The sequence below is a fragment of the Rattus norvegicus genome, chromosome 17, assembly GCF_036323735.1.
Source record: "Rattus norvegicus strain BN/NHsdMcwi chromosome 17, GRCr8, whole genome shotgun sequence".
NCBI lineage: Eukaryota > Metazoa > Chordata > Mammalia > Rodentia > Muridae > Rattus > Rattus norvegicus.
The window spans coordinates 10,370,169-10,395,024 of record NC_086035.1 but is presented as its reverse complement, the minus strand read 5'-3'; the positions used below and the strand labels follow the sequence as shown (position 1 = coordinate 10,395,024).

Below are 24,856 nucleotides of genomic sequence, written 5' to 3'. Positions count from 1 at the left end.
ACAGAGAGCCCAGTATGGCCAAGTGGGCATAAAGAGTACCCAAGAGACCCACTGAGATCCCAGCCTTTGATTGCTTCCGAGTGCTGCCCATGGAGGCCACCTGGGATGAGGGGCAGACAATGAGTCTGTTAACAAGGCTGTGGACACCTGCAGCTAAAATCAAAAGCTTCCCTCTGCATGTGTGTTGAGGGCTTACTCTGCCTGGGTATATTTAGGAAAGCATCTCTTTCAAATGCATTAAGGCAAACATGGGGAGCTATCAAAAAGAAATGCATAACTGTACAGCTGAAACATTTGTGGTCAACATGTGAGATGGGAAAGGAAATGGCTGAATTAATATTATATCTTTGTCACATGTACAGAGAGGTAGAGTCAAGCTGCTTAAAACTGTATCGAAGATAAACAAGATTGTTGTGCATATTACTCCTTCAGCTTTACACAACTGCCCAGGAATATGCAATATAAAATAATAAACACATTCTCACCTGTCCATTCAGACAGTCACCAGGCCCATTGAGCTCCAAGATGAGCATTAAGGTAGGGAAACCACAGGAGAGCACACACATGTACACACTCCACACTGTGCATACATTTCCCTTTCTATGGGCAATGGAAAAGGATGGATGGATGGATGGATGGATGGATGGATGGATGGATGGATGGATGGGTGGGTGGATGGATGGATGGATGATGGATGGATGGGTGTGTTGGTGAGATGGATGGATGGGTTGGTAGGTTGGTGGATATGGATAGGTGGATGGAATGGATGAATAAATGGATGGATGGGTATATGAATGAATGGTTGAGGTGGATGGATGATGGATGGATGAATGGATAAGATAGGAGGGATGGATGACTGGATGGATGGATGGATGGATGGATGGATAGGTGGATGGATGGACGGATGGATGGACAGCAGATTGATGGATGGGTGGATGGATGGACAGCAGGTTGCTGTGTAGAGGACAGATGATGAATGATGGAATCCAATTGATTAGGAAAACTGAAGTCTAATCAAAGAATGAGCATTAAGGGCAAACCACCAGAACTTGAACTGTATATACTAGTCAGCTTTCCACACGGTGACAAAAAAAAGGAAAAGAAAACACCTAAGGTAAGCAGGAAATAAGGATTACTTGTGCTCATCACTCCAGAGGTGCCAGTCTACAGTCTCTTGGCCCGGGGACTTTGGGCTCATGGTGGCATAGCACATCATGGCAGAAGTATATAGCAGAGAGGTTTGTTCACCTCAAGGCAGCCAGGAAGCAAAGGGGGATCAAAGTTCCAGTACCTTCTTCATTGGGCTTATCCTAATGACCTCACTTACTCTTTGTAGGCCCTAATGACCTCACTTCCGCTCTGTAGGTCCTACCTTCTAAAACCTCCACCCCTTCTAGTAACAACTCAGGCTGGGTGGCCAAACCTCTGATACATGGTCCTGTGGAGGCCACTCCTCCACACTGTAGGACTAAGTCTGAATTTGGTTCTGTCAGGTATCAGAGGACATCACTTGGGTCTTTGTCCACATCACATACCATCCCATGAAGTTAAGCAGAGACAATTTCTCTTACCCCTAGGGCTGTTCTTAGGATCCCATGATATTTTTCTGCCAGGCCTGTTACCCAGTATAGATTCACTGTAGTTTACTCATCCTTTTCCTGGTGGTAACAAGTTGTATCCATATTTTTGCCACTTCCACACCTGCCAACAAAGATATTATCAATGTCCCTGCAACTGTGGTTACATCACCTCAGGCTAGTAACAGGAAAAGGAACTGGTTAAACCTTAAATCCTTTAAAGAGACATCCATTATTCACTTAAAAGAAATTAAGAAAAGGGGGTTATAAAGTGATGTGTATATGTTTGGAGCTATGCCCTGCCTATATTCACACAGAGGGGACAGGGGAACTGTGGAGGGCCTCCCTCAGTTCAAAGATCACAGCATTCACCTCCTGGGTGAGTGGGCTAGGCTGTTTGACAGCTCAGATAGTTGATGCCGCCTGCATGCCCCTGGGATACTCTTAGCACAGCAACCATATAAGTACTTACCGCAACGAGCATTTAAGTACTTAGAGCAGTGAGCATAAGTACTTCGGCAGTTTGAAAGTTTGGCGGAGCGACCTTTACATTAGCTACTGCGCTGATACTGAGGATTCTTATGGTTCAAAGGATACACTGGCAGCTTGCTTACCTGTAGATGATCATTCAGAGACCATGGGGTGGGATGGAATTAGCACCACACAAACTCCCCCCCCCTTCAGAATGCTTGGGGGGAACTCTGGGAAGCCTTATGCTAAATAGAAAGATGGAAAAATTGATCCTGGAAGACTCACAAAGCGTCAGTCATAGCAGTCACCTGTGCATCTCCGGCACCCAGAGCTCTGCAGCACACCCAGAGAAACGATTGTTGAAACCAGGAGGGAGGGAGAGAGTGGGTTTCTAATCATATTGAGAGTTGCCTCACTCCGATGTGAATACTCTCCCAGATGCTAACTTGAATGCCAGCCTGATGCCAAAATGCCTACAGCCAACTGTCAAGGAAATGCAGGGGAAATTATTATCAGAAATACGGAGTCTCAAAAATGTCTATGTTATTGCTCCCCCTCCAAAGTTAATTAAGTGTGGTGGTAAGACCTATGCTGTTTGGGCTCTTCTTGTAATGAAAAACTCCTCCAGAAATATTACCCAGAGGCTCAGCTCACAGGGCTAAGAGGCTGAGGCAGTAGGAGCAGCAGAGGGTGCTGGGGAATCCTGGTACTTGCTCCAGCATAGGCATCATAATCAGAGGCTGCATCTGTATTCAGATTGCAGAGCAGCTCCAGGCCAGAGCTGGAAGAGGCAGAATTTATGTCCTGTGGCGGGCGATCTGCTTGCTTCTAAGAGGGTTCCACCGTCATTTAGATTTCCACAGTCTCCATCCTCAGGAAAGCCTGCTGGCAGCTCAGAAAAACCAGGAGGGATTCATGTAAAAGGGGCAAGCCATGAAACAAGGAATGACCTTGTTTCTCATCAGCTAGAAACATAGGCTGTCCCCACTGGAGGGGATTTGTGGAGGTGATCGGGTGTCAGGGATTGTGTGTACAGGAGGGAAAAGGGAGGGAGAGAGGGAGGGAAGGAAAATCACTAAAATGCCTGAGAAGGTGATACAGTGGTAGAGTAACCACTTCCGGTCACACGATGGGCTGTTATACAGCCATTAGAATTGAGTGAGCTGTGTACCAGCTGACTTGGAAGCAGAAATGTTTACACTGCTAAATAAAAAAAAAATGAGACTTAGACATGGGTGTTGAACCCTACGCAAGGATGGAGTTGACAGATCATGAAGACATTAGGTGACAAAATCAAAACCAAGACTAGCCCTGTGCTTGCTTTTTTTCCAGATTGTTGGGGGATAAAGGAAATCATGATGATTTTGTAGCAGAAAAAAAACAATATGAAATTTACAGTTCCACATCCACCATGAAGCTTGACCAGAGCAGAGTCCCATGGCTGCTTTTAGGCTACAGTAGCAGAGTTGTCATTTCAGCAAACACCCTGCAGGCTACAAAGAAAAGAATACAGGCTGCCTGGTTCTTTCTCGGAAAAACTTGTCAGTTCCTGGTTTACTGTTTCCCACACTTAATAATTCAGTAAATTGAGTGCATTTATTTATCTACTCATCCAATGCATCATTTAATCAACTGAGGACAAATGTCTACCAGTGGGGTTGGGCAGCAACCAGAGGCAAATGAAAGCAGTCTTGTCCTAGATCTGCCCCTCCACTTTTTTTCCTCATGGTACCATAGACTTACATCCTGGTCCCCTTCACCATCCATCATGTGCCCTGACCATCTTGGTCTTTCCTAAGGAGGGATACCTAAAAGAGTCCCCATTGACTCCTGATCTCTCATCTCATGATTGATGTCTAGAAAGACTCACCTTGAAACAGGTCATGCTGTTGGTATAATTCTGAAGTTCTAAACACTCAATCTTTACATTTACAGCTTCTATGACCCCCCAGAGAGGGTAGCTAATAGTTTTCTACCTTAAGTCATCGATGGGAGCAGGTACCAGCCATGGAGAAGGACATGACAGCCTATGTGTGTGAACCCTTGCATATAAAACCTAAGCCACTTCAAGACATATCCAGCAGTGCCTCAGACTCCATGAGGAACCTAGAAGGTAGATATGTATTACAGACCTGGGAGAAGTCTGGCTTGGAAGACCAGCTAAGGACTGGGGTGTGAGCTTTTAAGGCCCTGTCTTACTTTCGTCTTATCCATGTCCTGCACTTCACAAGGAACAGCTTGATCTATTGTTAGAACAGCATTGGGTCAGTCACTAAGCCTTCCCCAACTTGCCTTTAGCTTGGTTGGAAGCCCAATTGTCAGAGCTGGAAGAGAAGTGGCCAAGACCAAGAGGTGAATGTAGAAGCCACAGGGCCCCAGAATGGAGCCCAATGGCACAGTTCATTCCTGCTGCTTGGACTCTATGGCATTGAAAGTCACCATCAGTGTGGTCCTTACCACGCTCATCCTCATCACCATTGCTGGCAATGTGGTCGTCTGCCTGGCTGTCAGCTTGAACCGTCGGCTCCGCAGTCTGACCAATTGCTTCATTGTGTCCCTGGCAGCCACTGACCTGCTTCTTGGACTCCTGGTGCTGCCCTTCTCTGCCATTTACCAGCTGTCCTTCAAGTGGAGTTTTGGCCACGTCTTCTGCAACATCTACACCAGCTTGGATGTGATGCTCTGCACGGCCTCCATCCTCAACCTCTTCATGATCAGCTTGGACCGCTACTGCGCTGTCACGGACCCACTGCGGTACCCTGTGCTGGTCACCCCAGTTCGAGTTGCCATCTCTTTGGTCTTTATTTGGGTTATTTCTATCACCCTATCCTTCCTCTCTATTCACCTAGGATGGAACAGCAGAAATGGGACCAGAGGGGGCAATGACACCTTCAAGTGCAAAGTCCAGGTCAATGAGGTGTACGGACTGGTGGATGGGCTGGTCACCTTCTACCTGCCTCTTCTCATCATGTGTGTCACTTACTACAGAATCTTTAAGATTGCCAGGGAGCAGGCCAAACGGATCAACCACATCAGCTCCTGGAAGGCAGCCACCATCAGAGAGCACAAAGCCACCGTGACACTGGCGGCCGTCATGGGAGCGTTCATCATCTGCTGGTTTCCTTACTTCACTGCATTCGTTTACCGTGGGCTGAGAGGGGATGATGCCATCAATGAGGCGGTCGAGGGCATTGTCCTATGGTTGGGCTATGCCAATTCAGCCCTGAACCCCATCCTGTACGCTGCTCTCAACAGAGACTTCCGCACGGCGTACCAACAGCTCTTCCACTGCAAGTTCGCAAGCCACAACTCTCACAAAACTTCCCTGAGGTTGAACAACTCTCTGCTGCCCAGGAGCCAGAGCCGAGAAGGTAGATGGCAGGAGGAGAAGCCCTTGAAGCTCCAAGTGTGGAGTGGGACAGAACTCACACACCCCCAGGGAAACCCAATCAGGTAAAGGTTGTGGGTTGGAAGTGCTGGGAGACACCCCACCTTCAGTGTAGATGGTGCTAAGACCATTCCATGAGCATTTTACAGAAATCATCTCTCATCCTCCCAATGGCTGGCTCTCTTAGGTAAAACGTTTACCTTCAGTTTTAAAAGGCCGCATTAAAGGTAGCAGAGATCTTACCTAGGGCCACTGGGCTGGGACCTGAACAGAGTGCTACTCACTCACAGGCCCTTCTTTCTAACTAAATTGCCTTTCCTCTCAGGTAGCCTAAGGATTAAGGCCTGACTCTGCCACTCAGGAGTTGTGAGTGATCAGTTATACCCTCGGGAGAGCATGCAAAAGCATGTGCCAATCACTTCTTCCTTGGGGAGTGCCGCAGTTGGTAGGGAATGAGAATGGCAGAGGTTGGAAGGTGTGGCCTCAGTAGAACCACAAGTATGGGCTTTGTATGTAGAGTTTGGGGAAGGACACACACGGGCGAGGGACAGGTGGCTTTCATTTAGCTGGGCTTTGGAAATGAGGACATAGTTAGTAGATCTGAGCCATGGAGAGGAGGCTATCATGACCCCTTTGATGTGAGCTAGCAGAGGAAGCCTGTAGATGTTTAAGGAGGGAGTCACACTGATCCATGGGTAGGGGAGAGAGAAAAGCAAAATCTTGTCAGCTGCTTTAAAAGGAAAAAAAACCAATTCTGTAGAACACTGGGTAAGCAGAGTGCAGTAATAGTAGGGGCTGGGGGCGCATATGAGGAGCATAGTGACAGCAAGAGTCCACCTCTTAGAGCTGTCCAGGCTGGGAAGAGAAATAGAATCAAAATGAGATTTCAATAAACTCGCCAGGGACAAAGTCACTGCAGGGTGGTACAGGGACCCCATGACACTGTCTTGGGGCACTGAGGAAGCTGCTGTGTACACAACCAACTCCTACTTGAGTCATGAAGAGGGCCTTGAAAAGCACCTAACAAAGGAATTGCTCAATTAAGGTTGCTTTTCTTTCTCTTTCTACAGACCATACCTTAACCCCCTACAGTGCTGGTCAGTGGAGCAGACCCAGCCATTCCCTTTATTATCCATTTATTTGCAAGCCCTGATGCTAGGCTCTGAGTTCTGCAGGAAAGCTGGGGCTAGACTGCCTCATTAGGTTCCTAGGCTCCATCCGGTCCATCCTCACAGGCACCATACCCTCCTACAGGAGGGTCCTCCCATAGACTGCATACCTGCTCCTCTCCTCCCTCTCTCCCTCTGGTAAAACCTTATTGTTCCTGAACCCTGCCTACAGTGTCACAAATTCTATCTTTCTGGCCTCTGGATTCCCCACCCCCCATCAAGTTCATCCTCCAAGCCAGCACAGGGTCTCCCCATGCCTGGAGACTTCCTGGTCCCCACCTGATGGGTAAAATGCTCCCCTCAATCTCATCATTTCACCTCTTTCACAAAGCTGAGGATCTGGGAGGAAAAATAAAGACGCAGGAGGAATAGACTAGACAGGAGACAAAAAAGGTCCTGTTTGGTTAGGCCTGTGTATTAATCAGCAGCCTCTTAACACACTTGGCAGAGATGACTAAGTTACACCAGGCTCCTTCCCTTTACTATCTGCAGAGGCCAAAAGAGGGCATCAGATTCCCTAGAACTAAAGTGATAGACAGGTGTGAGAACCTGACACGGATATTGGGAATCGAACTAGGTTTTCTGCAAGAGCAGCTCTCTAGCCACTACCCTCCACTTCATGGACAGGCAACCAAGGCTCAAAGAGTCCAGTAAATTTCTCCAAGTAAGTCATGGTAGGACATTCCTACAAACTCCATTACTGAGTAGTCTTTGAGTACTGGGCACCTGGTGGAGTCTGAATGTCCACATTTTCTTCTGGTCCTCAGAGTCACCCTGGGTACTGACTGAGACAGCTCCCAGCTTCCTTACTGTCCTCTCTGCTCTGTCTGAGGGCAAGAACAGAACTCACTTAAAGCCTTTAATTCTGCAAGAATCTTGAAGGCAACTGACCCAGACTCTCCTGAATGGAGAGGAGCAGGGCACAGCCAGATAAGGTAGAGACCTCAGGAGAGGTTAGCCAAACTAACTGGTCCTACCTTTCTAGCTTGAGGCTCTGTCTGTCCCTCCTCAGCCCCATTGTGGAGGGACACCTCACCCATCCCACCTTCTGATTCCATCACTAAATATGAGCTTTTTATTATGTGTTTATTAAACCCTTATTAGATGCCAGTGCTCTCAACACATAGCCCTGACTGGGGCAAACAAGCAGGGCTTCTCACAGGGTGATGCTGAATCAGTAGCTTCCCACACACAAGCCAACTGGTGTCCGGCCACCACCCTTCCAGACATGGCAGAACTAAGATTCCAATCCTGTCTGTTTTCCAAGCCTGGCCTCTGTCCACCAACAAACACCTGGACTTGAACTTGTTTCTGCTTTTGACAGACACCTCAGACTCATTCCTGTAGATACCAGAAGGGGAAGCAAAGGCACTGGAAGACTTTAACCCATCTGTAGTGCAGAGCAGACTGAAAGACCCTTTGGGTCTTATTCCCCTACTCATTTGCTCCCATAATCTCTGTGGAGATAAGATGCTTGGGCTCCTAGCCTATCGGTACTTCTGAGTGAGAACTTCCTCATTCCTGCAGAGTCCCTTTGTTTCCACCCCTGGCTTGGCAAAGACCAAGGTGCCTGGTCCCAGTTGGGTACCTCCTTCTTCACCTTCCAACCCTCCTCTTGCAAGGTGCCAGAGTGGTCTCCAGTCCCTGAGTCTGCCTTCCTCCCCTCTAAAACCACACAGGCTCTTTCAAAAAGTGACTCGATGGAGGTCCAACCCTTCTGTACTTTCAGATTGAAGGTCAAAGTCTACCCAGCCATAGGCTTTGAATACTGGGAGCCTGCAAATGCACAATTTCTTCTTGTGCATGTGGTCAGCACCTCCTAGGCTACTACATGCTATCCCACCTTCATTTTGGGTTGTGTTTACCCCACTACACCGTAAGCTCCCAGGGTGGCAGATCCTGCCCATGTTAATCACTGCTGGGTCCCTGACAGCCAGCACTGTGCCTAGCAGGTTGATGAATAAATTAATTCCTTGCCCTAGGTCTCTGAGAACCCTAAGAAGTGGTCAGAGTCACCCACTCCAAACATCAGGAAACCAAGCCTCAAAGAGGGAAGTTGGGGAGCCCTAGAAAAGCTCAGGCAGAGCTTGTTCCCTTTTTCATGTACACTGAGTCACAACAGGCCCTCCTCCCAGACTTGGTGCCAGGGCCGTATCTCACAGAAGCATCCAGGGCCATTTCTGAGTCACAGAGCCTTGGGTGGGAAGTCTCCCCCAAGCCGCCCACCGCCAAGCAGCTGTCACAGATGGGCCTGGAAGAACGAAGGCACATGATAATGACATAAAAAGTATCTCTAGGTAGGACAGCCATTCATACATAGACCCTTCACCACAGCATGGTCTCGCTACACTGGGGATGGGAGATGAGAGGGAAGGGGTGGAGGAGGGGGGTGGCGCTTTGCTTACTGTTTCAAGTTCCCTCTCTGGAGATGGAGCTCCAATGGCCATCAACATGCCAGAGCTTCATGTCTAACAGACACGCTTCCCTAGAGGAGCTGTTGTTATTAAGAAGGGAAGTTTTCTTCACCGGCCTAAGCCCATGTTGGCTCGTTCAAGAGCCCAGATATGTTTAAATCTGTCATCTGACTCTCTGACCTGGCCTAGGTTTTTGTCACATGGGTTTCAGCATTTAACAGCTTCCTCTCAAACAGTAAATGACAGCAGCTACCCTCCCTCCCACTGCCTTCCGGGTCCTGCTGGCTGCCTGGTGTAGGACAGGTCTCCCTCTCTTTCCCAATGTTAGCTGCCTGGAGGTTAGATAGACCCAACATGAGTCATGGTGCCTCTATTTATTGGTTGGTGACACTTATCAATCTGAGGCAACAGCTCTGACTGCCCTTGAGAGTGAAGGTAGAGGCCCTTACCACCCCTGGTGTGTGGCAGGCACGTGAAGAGACGTGTTTCTTTGTCCTGCACCTCTCTCTTCCTCTTCCTGCCTGTACCTCATCTTCCGTCCTCATTTCCTCAGGTACTATCCACTCCTCCATTCAAAGTCCACATGCCAGTGGTTTCTAGAACCTTCACAGAAGCATGTGGCTGCTATCATAGTTAATTCTGGGGCACTTATATTCTACCAAGAGATCTCCCAGTTCCTTTTGCCGTCGACTCCCAGTTCCCACCACTCATTCCTTCAGCCTCTACTCAAGGAACAACAATGCTACATTTTGTGCCTGGCTTCTTTCTCTTAACATGATGCTTTAAAAAAAGAACAAAACCAAAAAACAAACAAACAAAACCTGGTCTTCCTTTATCCATTTTTTTTTTTTGGTCTTTGTTTTTCTACCATTCCTTCTAAGACCCATTCCTCCTTCACTGGGGACAGGTGAGGGCATAGTAGACACAGGGATGTATTATGGGGTTCAGACACAGACAGCCATCCACAGGCTTGACTGAAGAGATCTAGGGTAAGGGCAGTGTCTGGGACCACCTAGCTGGCCCAGATCCGACCCTCTTCTTCCTCCCTCCCAGGTGGGTTCCAAATGCCACTGCAAAGCTGCTTCGTGAGCCCACAGCCACAGCCAAGCCACAGCCAAGCCACAGCAGGCCACGACTTCTTCTTTCTCTGCAGAGAGTGTGGGCTATGAGAATCTCTCTTACTCTCAGAGGAAGTCAGGGGTGAGGGGAGAATAAAAGGAGCAGTGGGGACCCTGTTGTGGTTGGTCGCTCACTGGAAATAGTGCATCTGGAGATGGTGCCAGATGGAGGTTGAACACCCTACTTCAACTTCTTCCCCAGATTGTGCCTCTCCCCTGGCCTCTCTCTAAGACAGGCCAGCAGACACTGCCTTCCCAGGACCTGGGAAGAGATGAAAGGGCCGCCAACTTGTCAACTTTCACCTTTAGGAAAAAAGACTTCACCCAGGTGAGCAGACATGGGAAAACTCAAAAGTCCCTTTCCCCCCGGGACACACAGAGAGAGTCCTCCACCCTGCACGTGATGCTCTGGGCAGACACCAGCCAACATGTCCTGTTGGGGACATACTTGGAAGGGTTGCTTACCTTTCAGAACCCACAGAAGATGTTGGAGCAGGGAACAGATGGGCTTTTCCCCCTCAGAGTGTCAGTTAGCTTCCACATCTAAACTTGTAACAGAGAAGCCAAAGTTCTCATTGCCTATGACTTTGCAGTACTGTGTCTATGTCAAGATGCACAAATTCTTAGCGCTATGCTGGGGTTGCCGGAACCGTTCAGAACCGTGTCTCCCTGCACAGGTTCTTAACCTGGAAATGTCAGCCTATACCATACAGCTGAGGTAGACGCAAGGCCTTGGCAACTCAGAGTGTGTAAGTACACACTGGGACATCTGCACGGTGATCTATCCCCTAACGATGCATTTCTCAGATCTTCGTCAAATTGCTAAATAACACACTGCTTGCCGTTCCATCAAAGGCAGCCATGATCATCAAATAAATACCGGAAGGTGGCTGGGTCCCGCTGAAGTATTGTTTACCGGCTCTAAAATGCCAGTTGTGTGACATTTTCATGGGTCATGAAGTGCTACTTTACATTTTTATAGCCTTTTTTATTTGAACAGACAGTAGGTAGGATTGGGCCCCGGGACGATAATTTCCCAGTGCTGGCGTGGGGGTGACATGAATACTGATACCCTGCTTCACACTCTGGGGATTTAGGGATATGTTTGCCCTTTCTGAGCCCCAAGTTTCCCATCAGGAAAAAAAAACAGGATTAAAAAAAACCACCTCCCTAAAAGGGTCAGGATGAGATTCAGCACCAGTTCACACACACTGCCTGGCACAACTTTGTCTACACCTGGAAAGCAGTGGATTCTATTCCCCATGGCTCTTTTTGCATGGGAGAAGCTGAAAAGTTCGGGGCTTCCATGGATTTTTCTCGGGACACTATAGAGTTACTCAAGTTGTCTCCTGAGCCTGAGCCTCCTGTCCTTTCTCTGAAAGCTGGGAACTTGGATTCGTCACAGGGGACCCTTCCAACAATCACTACGTATCAGTGCTTAACAAGGGAGAAAATTATGCCCACAACCCCAACTGTGTTATGTCAAGAATTCCTCGCAGTGGCAGTGGGGAACGTGGTTTTCATACTGATGAGTTGCTTAGTGGGGAGAGGCAGACACATTGAAATTTCTTCTTGTCATGATTAGCTACAAGTGCCAGAGCGGGGATAGGTCAGGGCATGGGCTATGCACAAGGTGGCTCTGTGGCAAGATCTCTAGCCTTAGAGACCAGCAGCCCGACCTACTGGTGCCTCTGCCTTTTCCATAGAGGTATCTGCTGGATGTGACTCTGAGAAGGTCGAGTCCTTCTCAGGGACCAGATTTTCTTACCTCTAAAAGAGCTGGTCCTGCCCGTGCAGAAACACCAGTGAGCCCCAGGTGTCTTTGCTTTGGGGTGACGCTGGTATTTATGTAACACAGAACCTGTTTACAGCAGAGTGTTGGGAGCCAGGATGAGATAGCATTCCAGGGTGTCTACATCTGAGACTCCCCTGACTGGGCTGTCACGTTCTCCCTGCTCAGAGACAAGAAGCGAATGGGGGCCTGTACCAGGTTCCACATGACCATCAGGTCTTCTTGTCCTGTGTGTGCCCCCATACTAAAGCTGCAGGGCGCAGGGCAAGCTACATCACAGCCCACGTAAGACTCAGTACTGTGTTGGCGGATGACCCACATACCACCATCACCCACCGACTGGCACTCAAGACAGGTAGCGAGGAAGTGCCTGACCATATTGCTTTCGATTCATCCCAGGTACAGAAGGCAGAGAAAGGCCAGGGGGACAAGTCCACCCAGTCCAGCCAAGTAAAAGCTGATGGATTTACTGGGGTCACATGAGCGTGGTGCAACTCAGACTTCTGCATCTCTGAAGAGCCCAGCGAACTTGTGGGACACTGTAGCAATGCAGCTCCCGGGGGTCTCCCCTCCTCCAGAGGAATGGCTTACTTTTGCATAGGCTCAGGCGTGAAGGAAGTTTCTTGTGAGTTCCATGACCTTCTGAGCCTCCCTTTCCCCTCTCGGAAGGGATGCTGATTTTTTTTTTTTTCAAATACGATCTACCATTGAAAGTCACAGAGGATCCTTATTCTCACTGTCCACATCTGGGTGCATATGTGGTGACAGTCCTGGGTAAGGTGTCCCCAGGGTAAGAGTCTTCCTTTCTTTCTGCACAGGGAGCAGACACACCATGATGTCACAGATGAAGGAAAACCCTAAGTTTCCAGTGTCTGACAACGATGTCACTTCCATTTGTGACCCCAGTGACTCTGGATGCTGAAGGCAGTCACTACAGGACTCACCCCACCTCCAGCCTTTGGGGTAAGTTCCCCCAGGCTCTCTGGGCCCCTCTAGACCTGTCCTATGGCCTGTCCGTGCCAGCACAACTGGCATGTACGGCCTGGGTCACAGCTGGAAGCTGCTAAGATTTTCTGGACCCTATCAGGAGTCAGTCCTACACACAGGCCCTGGCTCATGCTGCCTTCGGTCTGTTTGCTGCCGTAAGCAACTCCAAGGCGAGCATCCTTGAACCGACTATGCCCAGATGTCTTTCAGACTTTTCCTAGAAACTGAGTTTCTAGAGACAGTGTTCCGGGTCAGACAGGAGGGATGTTATTTTAGGCCCTTCCTTCCAATTTTCTCATCCTCAGGACAAGCTTTATAAGTCTCCCTGCTGCTAGCCACATCTGAAGGTATGGCTTCCTCAAAGCCCTATCAGCAGTAGAATCCTCCAAGTGTCCTGTGGCCAGCTGACCAGAGCAGAGGAGACAGACCAAACAGGGAGAAAGAGCACTGGCCTGGAAAGATTGTGGTAGGAACCTAGAAGGAAGAAGTTTCTGAGGGAGCTGAGGAGAAACCATGTGGAAGGAAATCCCTTTCCTAACTTCAAGATCAAAGCCCTTGAGACACTCTGGAAAGCACACTAGGGACTCAGAGAAGAGACTGGCATGGATACCCAGGACACAGGCACAGGGAGAGCCCCAGAGCAGGGTCTTATGGCAGGCTTCTCCAAGCATCATGCTCACTGTTGAAACAACTGGCACGCACGCCAGTTTGCTTGCTTCGGCAGCGAGACACGAAGAGCCAGGGGAGCGAGCTTCCAGAATGCATCAGATACCCTGGGGTCCTTTGCATAAGCAGCCAGTAGCCTGAGTCTGGAGGGAGTCTAGGATTTCCCTTATCTTAGGTAAACAATCCTAGAGCTGGTGGCATGGCTCTGTGAATAAAGGTACGCTCCAACAAGGCTGATGACCTAAGTCTAATCCCCCAGATCCACACGGTACAGAGAGGTGACTGTCACAAGCTGTCCTCTGATCTCCACATGTACACCATGACATATATACATATCCTCTCTCTCTCTCTCTCTCTCTCTCTCTCTCTCTCCCTTTCTCTCTCTCTCTTTCCCTCCCTCTTTCCCTCCCTCTCCCTCTCTTATGCACACATGCATACAAGCATTAATTTTTTTAAAATCCAGTTTCAAGAGAGGAAACACAAGGAGACAGGGTAAACAAAAGTTAGGACTAGGGAGACCTGAGTGGGCCCACTTGCAGAGAGATGGAGCTCCCGGCCCCCAGCTCTGCTTCCTGCATCCTGAGGAGAGCATGGCAGGGAGTCCAGTGCAGCTGGTCTCCCCGGAAGCCGCCATCTTTATTTGCTTTGAGTCCGTGGGAAAGTGGCTAAAATTCCTGGGTTCTGGGTCCTCATCTAGAGATGATCAACAAACGTTCTCCTTCACCTGGGAGTTGTAAAGCAAAGTGAGTCTTGGAGATTCTCACAGGTTTTTGTCCAGCGGTCCAATGCCACTGGGTGACAAAGCGACGGGGGAGGAGCTAAACAGGAAGTAGGGCTCCTCCACACCTTCATTTCTCCTTCAAGCAACCTGCTCACGTGCCATAACATACCCAGCACCAACCTGTTGGCTGTGCTGCCTCAGGCAAGTTTCCCAACCTCTCTGACCTTTGCCACCCCTACACAGTACAGTGCTCCATCTTCGGCATTAGTGTGGCAAGCAAAAGATGTCTAGTACCAGGCCTGGTGTGCGTAATTGCTCTCAGACGATGGCTTTTCTGTGGTTCCCATCGCTCAGTGACAGAGTTCAGATCTAGCAGGCGTGTGTAGCCTACATCCTTGGACTTACCAGCAACATGTACATGGCTAGACCTGAATCTCTGGATACCCGAGCTGGTGCCCAGACACCTGGGAGAACTGCCTGAGCCCTCTTCCCTGCACTCTCTCAGTGCCGGGGTGGGGGTTATTTCCTGACAGGGTCAGCATTCTGTCTGTGAGGTAAAACAGCTGAGGTAGCAGCTTCGAAACAGGGTTGGGAAGTCTCAGTGTGTGGTCGTTGTCGGCTTTGCTTCAGGACTGAGGTAGCATGTGCATCAGAGAATGCCGGGGAGCAAACAGCTCACCTCATCCTCATCCATCCTCATCGTGGCTGGGAGGCAAAGAGGGAGGAGTCAGCTGAGCTAAACCCCCTCCAGAGCATACAGTCAGTGGCCCAACTTCTCTCCACTAAGCCCCTCCTTTTAAAGGCACACACCCCCACACCACCCTGACACATACACCCATTACTACACCAAGCTTCTCACAGGTGCACCTTTGTGGGAGGGGCAACAACGGAAGGGCAAGCTCCTTTTCCTCATCTTCTGAGACACTCACAGCTTCCACACAGAGTCCTGAGGAAGGGCCAGCCTAGGCCACAGGGAACTTGCCAGGAATGTTAGACAGTTCCCCAAACCCGTGGGCTCCAGGGCCTTCAGTAGCTACCAGTACCTGGAGACAATACCTCAGTCAGGACCATTCTGCTGTCACAGAAAAGACCTTTCTGCCTCCTCTGCATATTTTCCTCCCATCCTCAGAACACACCCAGCTCATGGTGTTCTGGGAGACAGAGAAGCAAACCAGTGGCAGCTCAGGGAAGTAAGTGCAGAAACACGAGAGGAGTCAGTAATTCTGGGAGACCTCCGAGACAGCTGCCCAAGGAGGTGACAGCTGAGCAGCCTTGAAACAGGAGTAGAAATGGTCACCAAAAAGAAATGAAGGGCTGGAGACATCGCTCTGGGGCCCTGGGTTCCAGCCTCAACATCCCGAAGGTGGCAAAGCAAAAAGGGTATGTCAAATGCTAAGAACAACATACGTAGAGTTACAGATACAAGCAGAGCAGTCGGTGGGTCTGTCTGGCCATCTGTCTTGCAGGCAGTAGAGGCCAATGGAAGAAGGTTCTGGAGCTCCTGTCCTGGGATGTTGCTGTTATCACAGAGGGAAGCGGGAGTCTGGAGAGGCTGAAGGAGTCATCTCGTGAGGGATGGGTTCTGCCCCCTGGTGGCTGAACGTGTTCTAACACCTTCAGTTCATCCAAATGATACGTATTTAGGAATATTCCTAGTCTGAACCCTGGTAAGCACCAGTAACAGAAATTCAGTAAAGAAAGACGGATAGAGGTGGTCACTGACTCACAGAGCTGGGAGGTCAAGGGTGGCTTGATGGTGACTAGAACCAGCACTGAAGGTCACCAGGGCTGGTAGCCCTGGTCAGCCCTCAGCTCAGCCTCTTAAGGTCAACAGGCTTCCTTCTCCCCTTCTCCCTATGTGAGCTGCAGCTGGCCCAAGCTCCTGCCTTGACTGTCTTTTCAGATCCAATAGAAAGGTGCTCTCCCCGATACTGCTCCAGTAAATGTTTCAAGGCTAAACTTTCATTGCCTAGGTATCCCCCCAACATGAACGAAAAATAAAACCGTCAAAAGTTTTTAAAAATTCATTGATAGAATTAGGTCTTGGTTTTTCTATCCTGAAACTAATTGTCATGAGTCCAGTGAAGAACACAGCAGGAGGCGGGGGTAGGGGGTTGTCAGCTCCCCCTCTTCCGCATGGGCCAGAGTGGGGATCTGGGGAGGGGGTGGAGTTAAAGTGTTCCCGGAAGAAGACAATGAAAAGGTGGCCCTGTTCTCTCTTGAAGCCCACTTAACAGTCTTTTGCAGCAAGTGTTGGGGCTCAAGGCAGAAACAGGTTGTGGGGCTATGAGAGGGATTGAAGATGGGAAAACCTTCTAGTGTCTCTATAAACCTAGGCTGGAGTCTGCTCACTGTGGGACTCCTACCATGGTTTGGTGTGGCTGATGGCCAACGGACTTCGCACCTATGCAGATCGAAATGCCTTGGGTAGCCTTACCTTAAAAGGGAAGGTGGAAATCCACGAGATGCTGATGTAAGGGGGTGAAGACAGGGGCAGTTTGGAAGAAAGCAAGAAAATAGGGGGACATTTAGACAGGGAAGGGTGATGGTGAAATAGAAATCAGGAGGAAAGGAACAAGTGAGAATATATCAGTAATCTCATTCGCCAATGGAATAAAATGACCAATTAGAAGGATACGAAGAGACACGCATGATAGCCGGGACCTACAGTCCCAGCACTGGCGACCTGAGATAGGGGAGCGTGGATTCAAGGCCTGCCTGGGCTACAGGGTGAGACACTATCTCCACAGAAGTGCCCGTGACATGGCTCCGCTGAACTGGCTGCACAGTCCCCAGAGGCCATGCGAAGGTGGCAGGAGAGAATTGGCTGGACAAATCTGTCCTCTAGCCATGACAAGCGTGTGACAGCATTTGCGCACCTTTCACACCACACAGCCAATAGTAACAATAATAGTAAATAAGGTTTTCAAAGAAGAAAGGGGGAGTTTGCCAGATTTGATCTTTTTTAAACAATTATTTTGTAATGAACAGATTTAACATGAAACAGAAATATTGATAATATAAGGAAGAATATATATATATATATGATACCATGCACCAATGCTAACAAAAAGAAATCTAGCTAGCTCTATTACTATCATACAAAAAAAAAACTTTGAGTGGAAAGTATTATTAAGGATAAATGTGGCCAATGTATTTGATGAGAGTTAATCTCCCTGAAAGATAATTTTAATTCGTATGTATCAAATGACCCTAGCTTGAAAAACATGTAAAGCTAACAGAAACACAAAGGAAAAACTTACAACTCGTTTTAACACAGAATGTATAATGTATTATCAGTATTTAAAAACCAGGTATATGAGTATCGATATAAGAATACGATTCTTTATGAACGCAATTGAAAGTGTAATGCTTCTTCCCAGCAAAGGCAGAACACATTCCTCTCAAACGTATGAGGAACACAGAAGAGTTCTCTAGAGCTGGGTGTAGTGGCACACGCTTAGTCCCCGAGGCAGAGGCGCGTGGATCTCTGTGAGTTCAAGGCCAGCCAGGGCTACATAGTGAGATCCTGTCTCAAAAGAACAAACTGAAGAAAAGGACTTGAGTGGCAACTAGACCTCTGCTCATAGAGCCGTCCTCGAATAATGACAAAATTAATAACAAAAGAAACCTTTGCTAACTTGCAAACACATCCCTTGGTTGGTGGGATGAAGAAAAAACCTCTTTACGCTGTTAGGAAATACAGTTGAGTACTTGACACTGGAAACAAGACCTCAGAACATACTTGGTTCCTCAAAGCATCCGCCATGGGAAATGCATGAGTTTGAAACGTAAGAACTAGAAGTTCAACTTAGAAAGTTAAAAAGAGGGCCTGGAGAGGTGACACAGAAGTTAGGAGTGCTGGCTGCTCTTCCAGAGGTCCAGAGTTCAATTCCCAATAACCACATAGTGGCTCACAACCACCTATACTGGCATTCAGGTGTACATGCAGACAGAGCACTCATATACATTAAACAAACAAACAAACAAACAAAATCATTTTAAAGGAAGAAAGTTAAAAAGATCAACGCCAAGCACCCATACACAGTAAAGAAAAGAACAACCACAGAGCAGACATTAATTAGTGAAGCAAAAGACCAAGGCTTGGTCAAAAGAAGAGCAGCAAATCCAACAGCAGATCGATGGAAAGTTCTAGAAAGACGAACAAGTACATGGCATAAAGAATGGAGGATGTTTTTGTAGATTTTTGGTAAAATTAAGAACAAGAATACCGGAGGCGGGGGGATCAACTCCGTGTCTACCCAAAGAGAAAGATTGGGTGGAGAAGTTCAGTCAGCACAACACACAGATAGGAAAACCGTTTGCATGTTAAAAATGGTGATGGCAGAGATCAGGAAGAGAAAAAAAAGTATTGGATGCCATGTGTCTTACTCAGGGTTTCTATTCCTGCGCAAACATCATGACTAAGAAGCAAGCTGGGGAGGAAAGGGTTTATTCAGCTCACACTTCCACATTGCTGTTCATCACCAAAGGAAGTCAGGACTGGAACTCAAGCAGGTCAGGAAGCAGGAGCTGATGCAGAGGCCATGGAGGGATGATACTGACTGGCTTGCTTCCCCCTGGCTTGCTCAGCTTGCTCTCTTATAGAACCCAGGACCACCAGCCCAGGGAGGGCTCCACCCACAATGGGCTGGGCCCTCCCACCCTTGATCACTAATTGAGAAAATGCCTTACAGCTGGAGCTCATGGAGACATTTCCCCAAGGAAGGCTTCTTTCTCTGTGCTAACCCCAGCTCGTGTCAAGTTGACACACAACTCCAGCCAGTGCATCATGTGACGTACAAAAACCAATTCCAACATCAAGGGCAACATTTAAACTTGTAGAAGGAAAAAAAAATAAAATTCTTTGATGACTTTTGGGATGTAAAAGGATTTTCATAAAAAAAAAAAACCCAGAAGGGAAAATAAATAAATCATGGCTACTAAAATGTAGGCAAATGGGGGCCGAGTTGTGGGCACAGTAGATAAAAGCGCTCGGTACACAAGCATAGGGACCTGGGTTCGAATCCCCGGAAACCACATTAAATAGCCAGGCATGGTCACATGTGCTTATAGCCCTGGCACTGAGGGTTGAGGACAAGTGGATCTCTAGAGCTTGCCAGCCAGCCAGCTGACCCAAAAGGCTGTACTTCAAGTTCCATGAGAAACCTGTCTCAGGGTAATAAGAATAAAAAGTCAGCCTCACAGGGGAAAAAATCATAAAACATGATACCATCTACATTTTAAAAAATGTAGGCAGAACAAAATATTTGCTGAAGTGAATAGGTGCTCGAGTAGTTCGACCTCTTAAATAGTCTTTAGATCATGTATATGTACTGATAAAGTAGGAACTATCTGTCTGGAGGGCTAGTGCACTTCATTCAAGAGTGTCTAATCGCTGAATTGTGTACTGAGAGGATTTACTGGAGTGGGGGATTAATCCGAGCTGTTATTTGTGTCTTTTTTTGTTGGTTCTGGGGTGCTGACCTTTTACTGTCGTGATAAATTATTGGACTCCTTAGAGGGCAAAAGCTAGTTCGCTTCAGCCTGAAGTGGCTCCTTGGTAGTAATTTCAGCAAGAAGTACTTTCTCAGAGCTACGGGAATGTTCGTCCAAGGGCAGACACCTCCCTGCTAACTTGGCCAAATATGTACACTGCTCGTGTGGGAGCGAGAACCTCTAAAATGCCGCAGGCCTGACCTTGAAGTCCAGATGAAGGTTCAAAGTGTTAGGAGAGAAGGTCAGGGGCCACCTAGGAGTTCCCAGCAATGACTCAGTCAGGGTGTGCCACACACAGAAGGAGGCTGGAAATCAGCAGAGCCTTTGTCCGCGGAGCCTTGCAAATCCGGGCATCCACAGTCACAGCCACCACATGATGAGCAGAAGTGTGCATGGGAAAATACAGTCTTCATCCCTCTCTCTGTGTGGAAGGAGGAGCAGTGGGCTTGATTGTCCCACTGGAGGGCAGCAAACTTTGATGTTTTCCCAAGTTTCCCCAGCTCGTACAAGACACATGCATGAGATGGCTCTGGGTTCCATCTCCAGCACTGCAAACATTGAAAAGTGACATGGATATGGAACCCAACAGGGCAGCTGCTTCCTGGCTTGCTCACTCCGGCTTGCTCAGCTAGCTTCCTTACAGAGCCCATGCTCCCCTGCCTAGGGATGGCACCACCCACAGTGGACTGTATCCTCTTACACTAATTAGCAATCAGGAAAAGTCCCCTCAGATAGGCCAATCTGACTGAGGCAATTTCTCAACCGAGGGTCTCTCTTCCTTTGTCTGTTAAGTTGCACTAGCAAGTTTAGCCACGACGGTACCCCGGCTCTGACCTGTGCTTGTGTCTCTGCAGGAAAACAACACTGTCTTGCACCACACGCTCCAATGGCCTCCCAAGCTGCTGCAAGAGCCTGTGGAGGCTTCGTTTCCTCAGGCAACACCTACAAGGAACCTCAGAGGAGCAATCGGGGGAGCCACTGTCTGAGTAGACAGAAAGGACACATCACAGGAAGGAATGGGGGCGTTGCCCTATGAGGCTGTCTAGATCCTGCCCAGGACACCAAGATACTGGCCTTATTTCTTGGATCTCTTTTCTGGAGCCCCTGTAGATCAAGCCCCACCAAAACTACCAAGGACAAACTTCAGCCTGGAGGCTCACAGAACATACAGATCAGCTTCCCTGAGAGCAGATTCCAGACAGGTACTTAGGCTTACTTAGGCTGAATTCCCTGGGTTCAAAGCTCACGTTGGTGCTGGCCCTAGGAGTCATGAGCAGAGAGAGCAGGGCAGAGACGTTTACACATGTGTGCATGGACACACTTCTATAGAAAACATGCACATCTGCTGAGCAGGGCAAGGAATGCGATTATACAGCACTGGCCCCACTCACTTCCTTGTGGGGGTCTCGATATGAGCAGAAAAAAAGAGAAGAGAATGGGAGAGAAGGAAGAGGAGAAAAATTGCCCTCCCTGAACACCTAACTAAGTTCTAGGTACTTTGCCTATACAGGCTCTCATAATTTATATACATACGCTTCGGATAAACATCACTGTCCAGACTTTACAGAGTCAGGGTAGTATGGAATGTACCTCAGGCCACTCAGCCAGAAAATGTGCCTGAGATAGAGGTACGCAGGGAATACTCGGTGAGTGAAAGGGTGTGTGGGAAGATGGATGGATGGATGGTTGGATATATAGATGGATGGACGATGGATGGATGGATGATGGGTGGGTGGACGGATGAATGGATGAGTATATATGGATGGATGATGGATGATAGATTGATGAATGGATGGATGGATGGGTATATAGATGGATGATTGATGGATGGAGGGATGATGGATGGAGGATGGATGGATGGAGGATGGATGGATGGGTATATAGATGGATGATTGATGGATGGATGGAGGATGGATGGATGATGGATGGATGGATGGATGATAGATTGATGAATGGATGGATGGATGGGTATATAGATGGATGATTGATGGATGGGTGGAGGATGGATGGAGGATGGATGGAGGATGGATGGATGGATGGATGGATGAATGAATGGTTGGATGGATGGAAATCCAGGCTTATGTCCATGTTTTCTAAACGACATTGACACTTGGAAGAGAAGCCAAGATAGTTCCTTAACTCAGCTAACCCTCCTCTAGCAAGACTTAGCCCTTCAAGAAGCCCTCCATGATGAGCTACAGCCATTGATGGTGCCTGTTATCAACAGGAAGGGGTGTACAGTGGACTTGTGGGGCAAAGTGTGTCTATTGAGTCCCAGGCAAGAACAGGTAGAAGTTGGGAAGATGCAAAGAGTACAAATGTGTAGGCTGACCTAGTGCCACCCTCACCTGGCTACATAACCAGGACAATTCCTGGCCCTTTGGGCAGCTCTTTTACCCCTCTGTATACATGGATTAAACTCCCTCTCTGTAGTTAGAGAACTACTGAAGAGGTGAAGTAGGTGAGCGCTCCAGAGAGAAGAGGCTGCCTGGGCTTCTCTCCCCTAGGGCTTCTCAATGGCATTGCCCTTCCTTGACTCCAACCCCTCCTTAATACCTATGTTTCCTTGGGTTTCCAAGACCCTCTCCTGCCCCCAACCCTGTCCACCTTTTATGTGACTTCCCAGTCCTTGCCTTCCACATGACCATTGGATACAACCACTCCCTGGAGCTCAGTGATGGGACTTCTCACCTTGGCTGTCCCTTTGGGACCCCATCTACATCCACGACTTTTGTCACAAAACAGAAGGAGATTATTTACTGATTCACAATTGTAGGCAAAGCATTAGCCCCTGGGTCACTTCCCCCTGCATATTTCAAAGGCACCTTACCTTTAACAACCTTGCCTTTAACAACCTTACCTTTAACAACCTTACCTTTAACAACCTTGCCTTTAACATGTCCACACGTGCACTCTCCAGCTCCTCCCTCACCTGCTTCTCCCTTCTCAAGCACAGGACACATCCTGGGCTTCAAAAGCCTTGGTCATCCTTGGCCCCTCCTTTGACCATGCTTCTTCTCATGGGAGACAACTAGAGTCTTAGCTACAACACATAACCGCCATCCAATTGATAGTACTCATCGTCCCTGTCTCACATGACCCCGCTGCTATAGTCTCCATCGGGACAGCTGGAAAAGCTGCCTAGATCTCTTTCCTACACCCACCCCACCCTCTTTCTCCCATCAGCTCTCCACAAACAGCTTCAGTGGGCTGTGAAAACGCATACCCTACTGTGTCACATCCAGGATGGAACCTTCTTTAGAGTGACCCGCTGACCTAGCCTTGTTAGCTTCCGTGTCCCTCTAGCCTCCCACTTCCCCATCCCCTTCCTTCTCTTAATTCCACTCCTGTTTGTCTTAGCATTTTATTTAGATCTACTATTTCTAGCAGACAAGGCACTCAGAGTGCTATTTCCATGACCTCAAATGCTCCCTTCTCTTCTGGACAAGTTGACACCATGAGACCTCATCTAAAATACCATTTCCTAGAGGCTTTCTTCCTTATCTGTCTGACCCTTCCTACACTAGGTCGTTGCCACACGCCACAGGGCTTTCTGTAGAAGCCATTGGCTTGTTTATAATATGATAGTCAGCTGTGGTTTCTTGAACACCATCTTCCTCCTCTACGCATGAGTTCCTTCTGTTGACCTTTGCCTGGTGGGTCTCTGGAAGAGTATTCACACATAGTAGAAGTTGCCAGGGGAACAGGCAAAGAATGGTCCACAGTAATATTTTAAGGGCTAGCCTGCCAATGAGCTTCAAGGAGTAATTTGGACTGATGACTCCCAGAGATGACCACCGAGTCTCTTAATCAAATTCCCTCTGAAAGCCCAAGAAACCCACTTAGACGTCTTCTTGGGAGTCTATGGCAGGTGAGTCTCTTAAGTCACAGCCAACTACCTAGAGGTACAAGATCTCTGGTGCAAATGGAGCTGCATGATGAGAGAGACAACCAATCAGGGCTCAAGACCACAGTGCCCAGGGGACAACCTGCCCCATCAGAAGATTCCTGCAAATGTGAAGTTTCTGGAGCCTTTCTTAGCAGCACAGTTGGGGTGCACGAAGCCTGGGGGAAGGACCAGCTGAGGTGGAACTTCAAGTCCATTCTGTGTTCATGTTCCAATAAAGTTATCAAAGCACACGCTGCCTTGGCGTCTGTCTCTCTGTCTCTGCCTCTCTCTCTCTCTCTCTTTCTCTCTCTCTCTCTCTCTCTCTCTCTCTCTCTCTCTCTTTCTGTTTGTGTCTCTCTGTCTCTTTCTCTCTACTTCTTCTGTCTGTCTGTCTGACCCTCCCTCTCTCTTTTCTTCCCTCTTACCCTCCCTCTCTCCCTGGAAAGAAAATACTCCCGTATTTTATCATGAGATACCTTGATTTAGAAGGGGGGAAAAGTCGTGAGAAACATCTGAGATAAAGGACTGAACGTTGCGAGCAGCCAAATTGAAAGTTAAGACAGGGCTGAGGAGATGGAGGAACACTTACCCTCCACATGAGAGGCCAGGAGTTCGAGTCTCCCTCGCTCATCTTAAAGGGATTATCGTGAGTATACATACCTATAATTCTAGCACTACAGGGAAGAGGCAGTAAGATCCTGAAGGCTCACTGGCCAGCAGTGTCAAAAGTGAGCTTCAGGCTCAGCAGAGAGTGGGGGTGGGGGCTGGAGAGATGAATCATCGAGCAGTGAGTGCTCTTCTCTAAGACCCAGGTTGAATTCCCAGATAAGACCTGGGTTTAATTTCCAGCACCCACATGACAGCTCACAATTGTCTGTAACTCCAGTTCCACTGAATTTCACACACACACACACACACACACACACACACACACACGCGCGCGCACACATACACACACACATACACACACATACATACACACACACAGACATACACGCACACATACACACATACATACACACACAGACACACACACACGCACACGTACATGCACACACACAGACACACACACGCACACATACACACATACATCCACACACATGTACATGCACACACACATACACACACATACATACACACAGAGACACACATGCACACATACACA

The 24,856-nt window shown here is 48.4% G+C and overlaps 1 protein-coding gene across 4 annotated transcripts in view; it reads left to right on the top strand.

Moving 5' to 3' along the window:
• Nucleotides 1–23,942, top strand: part of Hrh2 (histamine receptor H 2) — a 41,897-nt gene extending 17,955 nt beyond the window's left edge. The window contains exons 2-5 of one of the 4 annotated variants that reach the window (XR_005495238.2): nt 3,984–5,501; nt 10,340–10,465; nt 12,748–12,892; nt 20,657–23,942. Coding sequence is in view for 2 of the 4 variants with exons in the window: in NM_001413011.1 (NP_001399940.1) it covers nt 4,429–5,501; nt 20,657–20,792 (1,209 nt within the window). In the remaining 2 variants the exon portion in view is untranslated. Of the gene's footprint in view, nt 1–3,120; nt 5,502–10,339; nt 10,466–12,747; nt 12,893–20,656 lie in introns of those variants that run through there. The other 3 variants (XR_596619.4, NM_001413011.1, XM_063276079.1) reach the window with 3 other exon arrangements.
• Nucleotides 23,943–24,856: the final 914 nt, after the last annotated feature.